Genomic DNA, 17,011 nt, shown 5'->3' with positions numbered 1-17,011 from the left:
TATTTTTCTACTAAACGGTTGTTACGATTGGGCAATATAAATTGACGACTGTTATTTAGGCCAATGGAATTGTTTCTTCATAATCATCATCACTCTCTCTCTCTCTCGACTCAGCTCTAGCAGCTTAGCTCTCGGATCGCGACTAGACTCTCCCCGCACCCGCTGCGCTTGATGACACAAAAACACAAACCAGCCATTCGTAGTTTTGTCAGGATTGTTTCCCTAATTCTACTATAATTGACTGTTTTATTTTACAGTAACAATCAATATGTTGATCAAAGTAAAGGTAATCGAATTTTTACATCTTCGTTATAACAATATGTTTGTCGTGTTTTAATAATAAATCAATTAATGCTAGGTACAGCCTAGGCCCACAACGGCGGTGTTAACTTTACCCGATTAGAGTCCTGTTTTAGTGATTGTATTGCAGACCAACAGTTAGGCCTAGGCTCTCTGGCCCAGACTTCCTGGTATGATGTAGGCCTACAATATTATTGCTACAGAAAAGTAACGTTTTGTTGATTGATTGAATTAAAAATAGTTCCTATGATCACTATATGTATCATCAAATCAGTAAATTAACATACTGTCACTACCTACTAAACTAGCTAGTACAACTATTTATACTATAGTCTATACTACTATAAACTACTTAAATAGCCTAGGCCTAGTCTTAAACTCTTATTAACAAGAAATTATTACCTTTTGATGTATGGAAACAGTAAACCTTACATACAGAATTTATTATATAATATTAATAGTTTAGCATTTAGGTTTAATACTAATATAGTAACTAAGGTTTGCTTTGTTTTATATTTCAGACACTAACTGGTAAGGAGGTAAGTAACAACTTTGCATAACAAGTTAGTAGCCATGTAAAAATATAAATACACAATAAAAGTATAGTAAATAAATTTAATACTTGTTTTATAATCTAAATTTTATATAATTTTTTTTTTACAGATTGAAATTGATATTGAACCAACAGATAAGGTAGGGTGATAATGTGTGCTTTGTCTACACTATCAAACTAGTTTAACAAAAAAAAGTGTGATATGATTAAATATGGTAGTGACATGACATCATCATATTCTTATATAGGAACATCACATTTTTTTTGTCACATAAAGTTTGTAGACAGAGCTTTACTGCAGTGATATCTCCACACCAAGCGGTATTTGTATAAATCAATTATGCTACACAAGTCATTACAACATTGCTTTCATTGTAATCACCACATACTACCCCTCATTGTATGTTGGATGTTAGGAAATGGGAACCTCTGAACAGAGCACATACATGTTATTACCACCCAGTAATTTTTCTCAAATGTAATGCTACTCTTATCCTTGTTAATAGTCATCCTGTATCCCTAATTATTTTACTTACCTAATAACATATCAAATGTTAATTGAAAACTATCCTTTGACCTTAGGTTGACAGAATAAAAGAAAGAGTAGAAGAAAAGGAAGGTATTCCACCGCAACAACAAAGACTTATTTTTAGTGGGAAACAAATGTAAGTGTTTTTACTACAGAAGAATTGGGGTCGGGGGTCACCATAGCCACATAGTGGATGTGGGCTTGCATTCTGATACTGTAAAAATCGCTAGATTTATAATTATCTGAACTAAAAATAATGAAAATGAGGCTTTAAAAAACCCCATCACTCTGCTAACTAGACGGTGTTATTGTTATTACTTTACTACAAAAAAGTAAAGTAAATGTGAAAGCTTCTTTAACCGACCAATCAGGACTCACTTGACAGCTGTTATCTACTCACAAATGTCTCTTGTCAACCCTAAAAAATCCTGGATACAATTTTAAAAGGATTGTTATATTTCATGGTTATCCTAACAGCCAAAGTTTAAAGATGTATTTGTCCCCTGAAAAACATTTTTTGTTGAATATTGTTGCATACTTATCCAATTTTTGGTAAAATTGGATAAAAAAGAAATGTATTTTCCTAAAAAAAAGTGTAATTTTAATGCAAAGAATTGGCTGCCAGCCATTGGGTTTTTGCCATTTATTTTGTCATTTTATAAGTGAAATCATTTTAATTAATCATAGTTTTTAATGTTTTTGGGAAACAATACATCTTTAATCTTCAATTTCTTTGTTTTGTATTGTTTGTTCGCCTCGCTGTAATATTTTTTTTTTTTTTTTTGCTTTTGTTTACCTTTCTTGCCTGTTGTTTTCTGACTAGGCAGCACTGAATCCCTGAAAACATCAAGACTTAACCAATGCTAACTGGGGTACTTACACACTGTTCCCCAGTTAGCGGTGATGGTGTATCACACCATACTCCGGTTTGGGTGCTAGCTTAGTGTTTTTGTTCTTTTCCTTTGGTTTTCCACTCTTTCTCTTTATTGTTGAGTGAATAGAGACATCATTTATTTGCGCTATATAAATTTATCTATATATTATTATTATTAGGAATGATGATAGAACTGCTTCAGACTACAAAGTACAGGGAGGATCTGTGTTGCATTTGGTGCTAGCGCTTCGAGGAGGCAACCATTGATACTTATGCTAATGTACAGTAGCAAGGTGTCCAGCAAAAACTCACCAGTTCACTGGTTAATTATAATATTAGGGATGGGCTCCCTAAATGCTTCGAGTCAATGGACTGGATTCATAATACAGATCCGTTTTGCCTGTATAAATATGCACCTCTTCTAAAGCCATATATCAATCTAATTGATTGTGGTACATCAGTTTTGAATTACATTGCATCATGGTAGCTACCTGTTACACTTGAATACTAGGAAATAGAAGACCCGACTACCAAATCACTTGTCTGCATGAAAATAAAGGGAGATTGGAATAAATTAATGAAAATAGATAAATACTCTATTTTCAAGTTAACACACTATAATAATGCATATGCTTCTTTGTGGTAACCATACGATTTGTCTAATACAAAGTTACAGTAGTGAAATATGTGATCTGAAATAGTGCTAACTAAAGTTAACAACAAAATATTATTTGCAGTTTTATAATAAGCTGAACAAATATAACCGCTATTTTTAAATATAGATAGCATTGGGAAATGTAAGTATCAATTAGTTTCAATTTGTATCTCATGATCAACTCAGAAAGTTTTACTGTATTCATTTTACCTTTACCCAGAAACCATTATTTAAATCCATAAAACTAGTCAAAAATGGCTTCATATTTTCCAACCTTATTTCAGTCACTATAATTTTAACATTTAACAATGACTATTGTAATGGGTTAGAAAAATTATCCAGATTTCTTTATTATTTAGTTGAGTTGTCAAACTGTAAATTTTGTAATCAATAAAATATAAAATGTTAATTTGTATTTTAAATTTTATTTCACTATTATTGTAAGCATTCACAATTCAGCTCTGTGTACACTATCAAACTAGTTTGACAAAAAAGTGTGACGTGCCCAAATATGGTGGTGATATGACATCATGTCCATATATGGGTATATCACATTATTTTGTCACATAACGGTGTAGACAGAGGTTACTTTGTTTGCTGCTTTGCATAGAAAAGATGGAAAAGAACCTTAGATTTTACATTATAATAAAATAAAATTCGGTCCCTAAGTACAAACTCATTTATTGTACTACTATTATTTTAACAAAAGAAGCTAATATTGTATAAGTGAAAAGAATGGGTGTTTTAGTTTTGCAGAGCCCTTCAGATCAACCAACTCCATCACCACCATACATAAGCACACATTCCCTTCAAGTTTATCAACTAACTGACTGGCAGCAGACATGGTCCCTGAAAGAAAAATGAAATTATCTACTAGTTCTTGTCTTTGCAATATAGTACTTATACTTATACAAAAAGTGCTGCAAGAAACTGACTAACATTTGGTGATAGGGAAGGAAGTCAATGTAAATAAAAATTTAAAAAAATATCCCCAAATATCACTTTACCTCCGGTTGCCAATAGGTCATCAATAATCACAACTTTCTGACCTGCTTTAATGGAATCTTTCTGAGCTTCTAGAACATCCTAAAAAATGCAAGTAGTTGACATATATAACTGTAACTTTTATTTGTTATTTAATTTTTTTCCAACAATGTGCAATCTTTACCAATTTTAAAGTAACTACTCACCGTTCCATACTCCAAACTGTACGAAACCTGACAGCACTCTCCTGGTAGCTTGCCCTTCTTGCGAATTGGTACAAATCCAATCTTTAGTTTCTGTGCAATCAGCGTTCCAAACAAAAATCCTCTAGCATCAAGGCCTGGTGGAAATATAAGAAAAAAAAAAAAAATTTAAATTTTTTATACAGTAGTTAGTAATAATAATATTTAAATGTATATGTTACATTCTCAATAAGTAAGGAATGATTGATTGGCAGTTTTGTTTGTTTTGGATAAAGTTGTAAAACCTTCATGTACTACATTTCTGTCAAAGTACAACAAATAACATATTATATTTACCAACAATTAATTCTACATCTGGAACTTGTGTTTTTATTTTTTCCACAAGTAACTCTATCAGATCTTCGAATAATTCTGCATTCCTTAGAACTGGAAATATATCACTGGAAAATATAAAATCGTATATTTATGAATCGACGTATATAAATTACCAATAATTCGTCAATACAATACAAAAATTCTTTTTCGAATAGGTATATGAAGAATGTCCGATTTAAGCAAGAGGCTTAATCTCCGGCTTTGTTCATTGTCATAGGATCAAAGTATTATTAACAAGCCTAACTGTTATTAACTCTTTTTTTTCCTACCACTACTACTACGTTACTTACTACTTTTACACTCCTGCGGTGTAATTGTTGTGGCTAATAAAATTATTATATTACAGTAGTATATAAACAAAAAAAATAACATATTTATTACCGAAATAAGATGCCTGGTTTAGGATAGTCTTGATACGCCATAATTGCAGATTTTATTTTGTTAAGTCTGACTTCCATTGTTGTTTATGTGATTTATATGACTATTCTATCTTATCAATAAAACAAATTCACACACTCTTTTCACAAAATCCACGTTGAATTCACGCTTCAATGGTTCTGCTGTGTGACGCCGTTAAATGAATATAACGCAATATGCGTGTACATGTGTCGTCTACAAGGGAAATTGTAAAATTATATCAGCGATCTCCATGGTAAAACACTCCAAAACCAGCGGTGGTGCCAGGATCTTCCCGACGCGGGGGCTACATTCCCCGACGAGGGGGATATGCGAGCATCACTAGGCTGGGGACCAGGAGGCCGCCAATGGCCCCCGGTGGGGGTCCAGGGGGGCGAAGCCCCGGAAGCAACCCGTTCTAGTGTTATTTGAGGTCATTTTAATCAGATTTAGGGTGGCAATTTTTTCCATTTTTTATAATGCATAAATAAAATACTGCGTGCAAAAAAACGATGCGCGATGACTGTTTCAATCCATATTTTTAATAATTAAAATAGAGTTGGAGGTCCCGGAAATTGGACTTTATTATACTTCAAAACATGAAACAAAATATATAAATCCCTATCATGGTTGTGACTGAGCTAAGAAATGAAATATGAAATAGAGATGTTAGGTCCCGGAAAATGCACTTCTTGTACTTCGAAATATGACCAGCTTTATTGTTGGGGCTGAGCTAAGAAAATGTTTAAAACTAGAGCTGCAGGTCTTCAAAAAATTGCATTTTATACTTTGGAAACATCAGGCCCAGAGGCTTAACAAACGCAAGCGTAGACCTTTTTCAGTCGGGGAAATAACTTTATTCCTCCCAAGTGTATGCGTGCGTACCATCTGGACTTCCGAGTGGTGAGAAATTCATGACATACAGGACATTGAAAATTTAATAACTTAGCTATAATATTATGTTGGCTAAGCGAAAATGGCATGTTTTTTTGTTTAGTAATGGATGAAATATTTATTTTAGGTGCCCCACGGTACAGAAGGTTACTTGTAAATTAAAACATTGGTGAACATACGAACAATTAACATAATTCGTTTTTGCTGTAGTGTAGCGTACGTCGACACAGTACACGACGTAACCGTCGGTAAACTTCGCCTGGAAAATAACTACAGTACACATTTTGGTCCCTGGGTGGAACATGATATCACGCGTCTCGACCCAACGTTGAACGATTCGTACAAAGGGATACCGGCAGACAAGTGCGTACCTAGCTATTGTTTAGTAGTAAGTTAGATCGCTGGCAATAATGAATGCATATAAAGTGCATAATATCACTCTGACGAACTCACACGGTCAATGAAACGTCGAGGTTTTCTAGGCGCTGAAGCTACGAAGTGAACGCGAACGCTTTTTACTGTACTGTATAATATTATATTCCCCGACAAAAAGTACCCGTGTTCCCTTCGGTAACCGTCGGTAAACTTCGCCTGGAAAATAACTACATTACACATTTTGGTCCCTAGATGGAACATGATATCACGCGTCTCGACCCAACGGTGAACGATTCGTACAAAGGGATACCGCCAAACAAGTCCGTACTAGCTATTGTTTAGTAGTTAGATCTCTGGCAATAATGAATGCATAAAAGTGCATAATAGCCCTCTGACGTAGGCCTACTCTCACGGTCAATGGAACGTCGTGGTTTTCTAGGCGTTGAAGCTATATGAAGTGAACGCGAACGTTTTTTACTGTATATTATATTCCCCGACAAAAAGTACCCGTGTTCCCCGACGAAGGGGGGGGGGGGCTAGGCTCCCCGACGAGGGGGATATAGCCCCCGTATCCCCCCCCCCCCGCTGGCGCTACCACTGGGACCAAAACGATGTAAATATTTCAAAATATAGTAAAAACAAATAAATATTGTAGTTGTAATGTTAATGAAATTTACAGTATCTAACTTTTTATTTCAAGCAATTTCATTTTCTTTTTTTTTTTGACGCGCGAAACGCATCGAAGATATGGTCCACGATTTCTGAGCATGAAGCAGCCAGCAGCAGAACTTGATTTGTTATGCATGGTTGAGCACGGCATAAAAGTTTATGTGGTGTATTAGTATCGAAGAAAATGATTCACAAAGTTTTTGTTCAAATATATTTTATAATGAATTAATAATTAAGGAAACCATATATTGTAAGTTATTATATAAACCTAGAGATGTATTGGAAGTTCAATTTTTAAAGCATTTTCTAGGCTAGGCCTAGCTAGAGTAGTAGTACTATAAACTAGGCCTAACCTTTTCTAGCTAGCCTAGGCCTAGGCTTACTTAGGGTTAGGCCTAGCTAGCTAGGCTAGCCTACTAGAGGGCCTAGCTAGTTAGGTATAGCAGGCTTTACCTAGGCCCTGGCTGGCTAGCTTAGTCAGATACCCTGGCTGGCTAGCTTAGTCAGGTAGAGTCTAGTTTATAGAAAGCCGGCGCTACTGCAGTTTCGCACCACACTGTTTATCTTCGATTTCTCGCTTAATTTTTTTCTCACACCCACATCATACAATTTTGGGCCATTATGTAACATGTTCCCATGATTTAGCCACCGTTAATTACCTTTAACATAACAAAAAATGCCTTTCAAAACAGCTCTTTTTTTCGCGAATACTTCGATCGAACTGTGGCCATTTTAGAATCAGAAAATTGCCAGAAATCAATGTATGTTTTATTTTCTGTTTTTATTTTTAAACTGCAAAGAGTGGTTTTTATAAAGAACCAGCTGTACATATCAAAACGGCGACGATATGAGTCCGTACATAAAACATTGATAGGAACCATTAATATGAATAATAATACTAATAATAATGAAATATTAATTTAACCTTTATTATTTCGCCAGCTGAAAACATTTCTTGTTTTTCAAAACTAAATAGGCCTAGGCCTATATGTGTAATCGGATCAGAGCCATATATATAAAGAGTTACGACATTGAAAATTAGAAGCCATTTTTGTGTCAAAGAATTCGCACGCTGAGGGCGCGCGCGTCTCTTTTGTATAGCGTTTCCTGTAGTTCCATGCATTATTTTTAGATTTTGTTGTCAATGAAATAACGCTTAGATTCCGTTTTTATTTTAGTAAATAAAGTTATTAATGGTATTAATTTGGTAACATATATATATTGTGTCTATAATAACAAAAGAATAAATGCTAGGGCCTACATGCAAGTCAGGATACATCAAAGCATGAACCAATACAAAAAACACACAAATTCACCCCTCTTTTTATACAGTATATGGCTCTCTGTGTGTTTTTGACACAAACTTTCAGAGACTCGTTCATCATTTCATTTGTAATAATTTGCCTTTATTATTTTAATATTGTTCATACCTATTCAATATATTAACAAATATATCCACGACACTTTATTATTTTATTTAGTCATCAAAGCATGCATTATGAATTGAAAATATTACATAATTGTTATTAATGGGACGTAGTTATGGGATGTTTTGTTCCAAAATCAATCAATCGAACGTTATAATGTACTAGCGTACGCGCGCGCAATATTCTTTGGTGGTTCTGTACGCTGTGCACGTCGATATTCCACCGTAAAATGTGCAATTACATTTTTTTTAATATAAGAAAAAGTTTAAAGTAATTTCTTGCTCCTATACTTTACATGCATTAACGGAGACAAGTTTGACACAAATTGATCTGCATATCACGTGACTTAAATCCAATGTCGTAACTCTTTATATATATGGCTCTGAATCGGATTTTATAACACTGCCCTCTATAGTTTCTACAATTTTTGGGGTAAAATGAAGCATAAATTCTGGCAATTAAGTGATAAATATAAGATGGCGAACATTTCGCAGTGTGTTGGACAGCGAGTTCAGTATTGTTTAAAATGTTTTGAAAAGTATTGTTATTTAAAAAAAATTACTTAGTAAGTGGTCGAATCGTATAAACATGTTACATAATATTATGTTGTGAGTGTAAAAAACGAAAGTTTAGGTAAGAAATCGAAGATATAACGGTGTGGTGCGAAACTGCAGTAGCGCCTAGAAAGCCTCTATCTAGAGTAGTAGAGTAGTATACATCACATGAGGTCTCGATAGAGAGAGGAATTAGCCTACTAGTCCTAGTATAGTAGTATGGTAGTATTAGGGGCGCTATATCCGTTTCTCACCTGTGTTGTATTTTGACTCCAAATTTGTTGTAACTAATGCTTAGAATTAGATCTCATTCATTATTTGAAAGGTCAATCACAAATAAAATTTAACAAATAAATCGGGGCTAATGCAACTTTGCACCTGACTTCAATCTACTTACTGATTGAGGTTATTTTACTGTATTTTTTATTGTATTCTCACCTAGGTGTGAAAGTGCATTAGCATTGGCCTCAATTTTACTACCACTGTTTGAACCGCACATCCAATAACCCACCTACACTGTAGATTGTATTTCGACTTGCACTAATTTTTTCTTTATTTAAACAATTTCCGACTCTATTCTTCCTAGATTAATATTGAACCTGAAATGGAAAAAATCTTTACTTTAGTGATTATTGATTTTGTTTTGTCTTTTAGAAACATAAAAGATTAACCAGAAAAGATGGAGGAAAAACCAGATAGCTTTTCTTGGCCTGTATTGTTCCTTGTTATGTTGTTTGGCTCTGGAACATGGTTAGCCATCAATGCATTATGGGTAGAATTACCTCTTCTTGTAGCGTCTGGTGTACCTGAAGGTTACACGTTGGGCTCTTACCTGATTGTCATCACACAGGCTGGAAACCTTGGACCGTTCCTATTCACAATTGCAACTTATTGGGCGCCGAAGAATAAAAAACTTGAAATTCCAGTTATTTACATTTTAATATCACTGGCCTCATTATCAACATTCTTGATGATATTTTTCTGGGATGTAACAACATATTGGAAAGTTGATAATATGGAGCACAGCACAATTATGCTGATTTTAACATTTTTATTTTCCACCATCGCTTGCACAACACCTGTGACATATTTACCATTTATATCAAGATTCCCGGGAAAGTATCTGATGTACTATTTCATAGGAGAGGGCTTTAGTGCCCTCTTACCGAGTATAGTCACCCTAATTCAAGGTGTTGGTGAACAACCAAAATGTGTGCCAGTATCAGATGTATATACAAATATAACTATGGAAGGCAATAGCACAGTAGAGCTGCAATGCCGGGACTGGGAGGTTGTTTATCCTAAAGGAAGATTTTCATCAGAAGTGTTTTTTGGATTTTTATTTGTCATGACATTTATTAGTAGTACGTCATTTGTTCTATTGAATTTTCTACCTGTTGCCAAGAAAGAACGTTCAAAGATAAAGAACAAAGCACAAGAGGTAGAGGATGTTTCAACCAGTACATATATGCTGAAGAGTAATGGGAAAAGAGATACTGAAGATGGTGAAGTTAGAGAGCAAGATACTTCATTGATGTCTAACAAAGATTCTGATGAAAACACTGAAGAAAATAAGAATGTAGATTCAGATGACATCAAAATCAAAAGTCTTAATCTACCATTTGGACTCCTTGGCAGAAGACGTGTCATCTATCTGCTTGTTCTTCTTGGATGGATCAATGCCCTTACCAACTCCATACTGCCATCAGTGCAGACCTACTCCTGTGGTCCTTATAGCATGCAGACCTTCCATTTAGCAGCTGCTCTGGACAACATTGTTATGCCAATTGTGTACCTGACAGTCTCCTTTAAGTTGTATTCAAGTATCACACTGGTTTCAGTACTAACATTCCTATGCACATTAGCAGGATCCTACTGTATGTTGACGGCAGCCATGAGTCCTACGCCTCCCCTTCAATTCTCTGCTGCTGGTGATGTATTCGTGGTGAGCTTCTGTCTTTTTTAAAAATAACAAGTTGATTAATTTCATTATTTGGTGTAACAAAACATGGTAGAAATTCAAAATACTGTATTACATTTATTCTTTTAACAAAATATGTTGTTGTCTAAATCGAACTGAACATCATAATTATTTATTTCATAAACCAATTTAAAAACAACTTACAATATTGTTGCCTTCTAGATCTTGGCCTGGATGTCAGTGGCTGGATTATCCTCTTATGTCAAGGCGACAATAGGAGGTATCATGCGCAGTCAACCTAACAACCGCCGCCTGCTGCTGTGGTTTGGCATAGTAACACAAATTGGGTCTTTTGTTGGTGCCGTTATCATGTTCCCATTGGTCAATGTTTTTAATGTCTTTGAAGAGTATTATAAAGACCCATGTGAAGGAGTGGATGTGTGTGTAGAAGAGGTACTGTACTAACCATTCACTTTGGGTGTAACCAATATCTGTCACCTTTAATACAAATTGGGTCTTTCATTGGTGCCGTTTTTATCATGTTCCCATTGGTCAATGTTTTTAATGTCTTTGAAGAGTTTTATAAAGTGTGATATGTGTTGAAAAAGTGCTGTACTAACCATACACTTTGGGTGTAACCAATATCTGTCACCTTTAATACAAATTGGGTCTTTCATTGGTGCCGTTATCATGTTCCCATTGGTCAATGTTTTTAATGTCTTTGAAGAGTTTTATAAAGTGTGATATGTGTTGAAAAAGTGCTGTACTAACCATACACTTTGGGTGTAACCAATATCTGTCACCTTTAATACAAATTGGGTCTACTCTTTTGTTGGTGCCGTTATCATGTTCCCATCGGTCAATGTTTTTAATGTCTTGGAAGAGTTTTATAAAGTGTGATATGTGTTGAAGAAGTGCTGTACTAACCATACACTTTGGGTGTAACCAATATCTGTCACCTTTAATACAAATTGGGTCTTTTGTTGGTGCCGTTATCATGTTCCCATTGGTCAATCTATTAAATGTCTTTAAAGAGTTTTATAAAGTGTGTTGTGTTGAAGTGCTGTACTAAGCTTGGGGAGAGTAACCAATCCATGACCTTTACCACAAATTGAGTAGTTGGCTTATGCATGATGTAGTGGCTCTAATGATATAAAGTTACTTTTCGATGTGTTTATTGTTTATTTACAGTACTAGAGTTTATGCTTGTTTTTAGTATGGTATTCTTAAATGGTACTAGAGAAATGCATTATTATCTACAGTATAGTGAAAAAACCATGAAACATTCCATGGAGAACCTAATGTAACAGATAAGATTACCAAAGAGAAGTTAGATGTGCTATAGATATTATTTCCTTGCGAAGGAATGCTTTTATTTTAAATGTACTACGCATGGAATAATTGTGTGCTCTTTCTGTTCCTTACTTGGCTTTTACTAAGTCAAAGAAGAAAAACTTTGTTTGATTTTTTAAATACAGTATTATATTACGTGTTTGTTCCTTTTTAAATGTTGTGCTTGTATTCATTAAATATATTTTGATTCTTCATTGTATAATTATTCTAATTGACTTTATTTACATGAATATATAGATAAACTGTTGAAGTTGAATATATATAATATGATTATGATTAATAAAATTCAGTATATAATATACAGATGATGTACATACATAATACAAAAGATAATAAAATATAACTACTATTATTATGATTAATATTATAAAACATAATAATAAAACATGAAAAGAAAAATACATTTTTAGATAAGCTTGTTTTGCAGTGTATGGTGAGCATTATTATCAATTTGTTCATATAATATAAATTAATTTTGAAATACAAAAATAAAATATATGAAGTTCCAAATATAGCAGTAATCGCATTTCTATTTTAGTTGTTTTTTTAACAAACATTAGATTAGTGTTGATTCGTAGTACAGTAGTACCAACATTTTTAGCTAATTTTTTTTCTGAACAAGTGATCTGTTAAATAGTGTATTTTGACCAGTTTCTTTCTATAAAAATGCAATAAACAGAGACTGTGCTGCAATTACTGTTTGTTTCTACTCTTTGTGTGAATTTTCATCTTTCAAAAATAAAGTTCTTTCTGGGTCAAATTCGGGTCAATTTAAACACGATGGCTGACTTGCATGTAAAAGTTGACGTGAAAGCATACGTTAAACTTGCTCTACATGCTGCTAAATATCCCCATAGTGCAGTGAATGGGGTATTGTTAGCAGATAAAAAGAAACTAAATGCAAAAAATGTGTATTTTGCCGACTGTGTACCGTTGTTTCATCAATGTCTTGGGCTAGCCCCTATGCTTGAGATAGCGTTACTACGGGTAAGAGATCAAATTGATTTGTTTCTACATTGAGGTTTGTATAGAGGAAGTGATCTTATAGGCCTAAGTCTAAAGGCTAGTCAAATACAAATCTAGAATTGTGTATCATGACATATTTCTAATTACGTATACTCTTTTTGGATCGGTCCCTCTTTTTTTTAATTTTTGAAATAAACAAATATTTATTCTTTTAACACATTGACTGCCAAGGCATTTTCCGTAATTTCTGTCCCAGTGCCAAGTCCCGTTTACATATTAAATTACAGTTTGAAAGTGTAACATCTGGTCACAGACTATCATGATGTCATTCAAAATACGATGGCGGGAAAAACCGTTGAGACGTATAAATACGTCACTGGCAATGGTCCAACAATTTTATTGACTTTGCCAGGAACGTAAATATACGTCGGGGATTTTCCGCGCTAAAATCGGTCAAACCTATCATCGAGAGATAAAAACAGTAAACCACACTGAATCATTTCATCCTTTATTATTTTTATTTACTATTAGCGCAATTTATGACATGTTTGAGATGATTATATTGAGTGTGAGGGCGCCATCGTATCAACCATATTCAATGCATGAGGGAATAAACACAAACAAACATATGACATTTATTTTTAGATTATCGTTTACGTACATCATTCATAAACTGCCATGCGATAATTCCTGTTCCAATCACCACTGCCAGCGATTCTACATACAATACAAAAGTGCTACGATTTTGACGTAGTATTACGTCTTGGCAAGTAGCGACACGCAATTTTTGACGTATAAATACGCCGTGGCAGTGAACGTGTTAAGTATAAATAATTTAATTTGTTATACCATCACTGTCAGTGTCACCTCGATCCGCACAATAAGAATTATTTAAAGAATACTGTATACATTTACAACTGGTCCCTCTTACAAGCTGCTGGAAACGGCCAAAAAGAAATATTTTCATTTCTTTGTCAAGACTAATTAACAACACATGCCATTTATTATTAAAATAGAGAATTGACATCAACTACGTTGTGATTGGTCCTCACACGAACATAAACATCGCTAATTGACCCTCATAAACCCATCCTTCTAGTCTAGGCAAATGATGAAAAAATTGTCAAGCAGAGAGTCACAACACCCCCCCCCCCACCCCATATAGCCTCATCATTTACACCATCGAGCCATTCAGTTCGATAGAATTGGGTTTTATATTGTATATGAAAATTATATTACGCAAGAATTTTAACTAATCACAATTTTTCTTTCTTTCTATGCTATGCTATTATTAAAAACATATATGTCACCAATGGTCAAAGGGATGCACCCTTCACCAATGGTCAAAGGGATGCACCCTTGAACCCTCAGGACCTAGATTGCCTCACCACCCAGGTCTATTATTACCGCACTCTTGTCTTGAATAGAAACAGTGAGGAGAGAAGCAAACCCAAATCAATGACAAAAAACACAATAATAAATCAATTGTTATATTACAGATAGATGAGTACTGTAATATGAATGGACTAGTTATAGCAGGATACTATCAGGCAAATGAAAGAGTTGATGATAACAAGTAAGAACTTCTATTTCTCAAGGTGGCCAGAGCGAAAAGTTAAAAACAGACGAGGCTTTAAATATAATTATTAACATAAAATATGACGATCTGTGCTGGGGAATTAGGGAAAATTTCAGATGAGGCAAGCGCCTTGTCTGCCTCAAGCTGGCCGTCCATGGCCCTGTTTCTTTTTTTTTTTTTAATACAAATCAAAAAATTTTCCATAACCTAAATATTCAAATGTTTTTTCTTATAGACCAAATGGAGTGGCAACAAGAATTGCAGATAAGGTGCATACAAATTGTAATGGTGCTTGCCTGTTTATGGTAAGTGTATTTCTCCTGATTCAATCTTCAATACAGTTACACAACCAGACATTGTAAACTAGTTTACTAGTTGAATAAGAAACTTGTAGCTTTTTTACATCTGCATAAATTGTTGCAATTTATAACAATTTGTAAACAGGTTTGATCTCCTGATTTATTACACTTTTTATACATGAATACATCATGGTTGAGAGCTATTTGAACAAAAACAGGCCTCTCATCAGTGTGTTTGTGTCCAGACATTTCACAAGGGTCCCTAGTGAAATCTCCAGAAAATTGTGTTCACACTTTGCAAACCTGGTTACAACTTGTTACTGTTTGTGAAAAGGGTATTAGACATTTCTGCAAGATAGCTATAGTAAGAGTATTGGGGGATCTAGGATTTATTATGATATTGGTTTGAGAGTGAGTGAACTCAAAATTGTGACATGAAGTGTTGAAGCTAATTTATCTTATTGCATTTAAATGTTCAACAAATTAGTTTGAGGGGTGTCTGTGGTTGGGCTTTACAATTGAAAAATCTAAATCCAGCAGTCCCTTCAAACAAGGTAATATCTGACTGGAAAAAAAATGAAATCAACACACTGCTCACTGTAATGTAGGTTGTGTTGTTTTTTTAGATGGATAACAGTAGACTATCTATGGATTGTGAAGAGCCAGTGTTTGATCTGTATACAGCGGTGAACAATGAATGGAAGAAGAAAGCAAGGGACAGGTAGGAACACTATCACTATAATGCTTTTAAATCCACAAACCAACTGCAAAACTATTGAACATTGCTCTGCAGTAGTATAGTATACAGTATTTTAAAATTAGTGAATAATGGTCTCTCAAAATGGAGACACAATGTTTAAGGCCAAATATCTTGTTTATTTTTTTAACAGTGTGGAACTTGAAGGAGATTCCTGTCTAGCTGTTACATCTAGTCTTTTAAGATCAAAAGCCTATTTATCCTTACAAGATTTTGACTGTCACTTAGATGATATAACACAAGACTGGCTAAATCCAGAAGTGAACAAAATGGTTGCTTCATCAGTATAATAGAACAAACATCAACTAAAGCTCTGTCTACACTATCTTTATGTGACAAAAAAGTGTGATGTACCTAAATATGGTAGTAGTGATATGACATCATCATGCCCATATATGGGCATATCACAAAGTTTTATAGTGTAGACAGAGCTTTATGCGTGATTAGTGATACAAATCTAGACAACAGCTCCTCCCAGAAGAGGTTAAAATGTTTGCATTATCATGGAAACTTGTGCAATTAGTCTACTATCAATATTTTGTACACCTACTGTATATATGCAACTCTATGTAGAGATGGATACACAGAGACGCTCATGAGATTCAGTGTAAATAGTCAATCATTGTTTTTGTAGTCAATATTGTGCTATGAAGGTTATTCCAGGTTGAAAATGTTTAATATTCATCCAAAGTGTGAAGAAGACGAATTCTACTAACCAGCCATTGGTAGCAGATTTGTGATTGAGATATAGTAAACTGGTGCTGTTATACATGTGTCTCATTAATGTTGTGTTTCTGTACTTATTTCTGTTATTATTTTTAAGTTGCAAAAGGTACCAAATACCTATCTGACAGTACCCAGCGTCACTGGCAATCTTTTTCTATACTATGGAAGTAAAATTGATTATGGAGTTGTGTGAATGAAATAAATGCTAGCTTTTCTCAGCTAAAAATGTAAACAATAATAAGAAACAAGAAATTTAATTGGATATATAATCATGGGCCAGTTTTGTTTATAATGCAATGGAATTTCTTTTAATATAATAAACCTAACCAATAAAAAAAATATTGTGTATTTTGTACTATAGTACAGTATTAACTAATGTATACAGTTGAATTCATGATGTGATACTGTACTGTTATCCGCAGACTATCTAAGATTTCTAGTAGTGTTGGCAATAAAAGAAAGACAATAGGGCATCCACAAAGAAATAGAGCGTGGGAAGTAATATCAAATATGAAAATTGTATTGTATAGGATATACACTAGTACACACAAGTTCATCTATGGGATATACAGTAAACACAAGTTCATCTATGGGATATACACTAGTACACACAAGTTCATCT

The 17,011-nt window shown here is 34.2% G+C and overlaps 4 protein-coding genes across 5 annotated transcripts; 3 read left to right on the top strand and 1 right to left on the bottom strand.

Moving 5' to 3' along the window:
• The first annotated feature begins 97 nt into the window (after window positions 1-97).
• On the top strand, window positions 98-3,214 carry LOC140057288 (ubiquitin-like protein NEDD8). Its single transcript, XM_072102876.1, has 5 exons — window positions 98-286; window positions 822-839; window positions 964-993; window positions 1,436-1,518; window positions 2,436-3,214. Exons 1-5 carry the CDS (start codon window positions 269-271, stop codon window positions 2,521-2,523), a joined length of 237 nt encoding a protein of 78 aa, XP_071958977.1. The 5' UTR covers window positions 98-268; the 3' UTR covers window positions 2,524-3,214.
• Window positions 3,215-3,235: 21 nt separating this feature from the next.
• LOC140057286 (adenine phosphoribosyltransferase-like) lies at window positions 3,236-6,512 on the bottom strand. 2 transcript variants are annotated; one of them, XM_072102874.1, is made up of 6 exons: window positions 6,467-6,512; window positions 4,855-5,085; window positions 4,435-4,538; window positions 4,102-4,235; window positions 3,919-3,997; window positions 3,236-3,760 (listed from the first exon to the last, which is right to left on the bottom strand). In XM_072102874.1, the coding sequence occupies exons 2-6, from the start codon at window positions 4,929-4,931 to the stop codon at window positions 3,624-3,626; spliced, it is 531 nt and encodes a 176-aa protein (XP_071958975.1). In that variant the 5' UTR covers window positions 4,932-5,085; window positions 6,467-6,512; the 3' UTR covers window positions 3,236-3,623. The 2 variants fall into 2 exon arrangements, with proteins under 2 accessions (XP_071958975.1, XP_071958974.1); XM_072102873.1 differs by lacking the exon at window positions 6,467-6,512 and having other exon boundaries at window positions 4,855-5,168.
• Window positions 6,513-6,975: 463 nt separating this feature from the next.
• Window positions 6,976-12,494, top strand: LOC140056397 (solute carrier family 52, riboflavin transporter, member 3-A-like). Its single transcript, XM_072101759.1, has 3 exons — window positions 6,976-7,057; window positions 9,443-10,733; window positions 10,932-12,494. The coding sequence occupies exons 2-3, from the start codon at window positions 9,468-9,470 to the stop codon at window positions 11,172-11,174; spliced, it is 1,509 nt and encodes a 502-aa protein (XP_071957860.1). The 5' UTR covers window positions 6,976-7,057; window positions 9,443-9,467; the 3' UTR covers window positions 11,175-12,494.
• Window positions 12,495-12,833: 339 nt separating this feature from the next.
• LOC140057117 (ER membrane protein complex subunit 8-like) lies at window positions 12,834-16,874 on the top strand. The gene is made up of 5 exons (XM_072102658.1): window positions 12,834-13,049; window positions 14,528-14,604; window positions 14,843-14,912; window positions 15,533-15,627; window positions 15,797-16,874. Exons 1-5 carry the CDS (start codon window positions 12,843-12,845, stop codon window positions 15,951-15,953), a joined length of 606 nt encoding a protein of 201 aa, XP_071958759.1. The 5' UTR covers window positions 12,834-12,842; the 3' UTR covers window positions 15,954-16,874.
• The last annotated feature ends 137 nt before the right edge of the window (window positions 16,875-17,011 follow it).

This window comes from Antedon mediterranea, chromosome 8 (genome assembly GCF_964355755.1).
Source record: "Antedon mediterranea chromosome 8, ecAntMedi1.1, whole genome shotgun sequence".
Taxonomy (NCBI): Eukaryota; Metazoa; Echinodermata; class Crinoidea; order Comatulida; family Antedonidae; genus Antedon; species Antedon mediterranea.
Note: the sequence above shows the minus strand (reverse complement) of the source record. Positions and strands in the feature narration are given on the sequence as shown.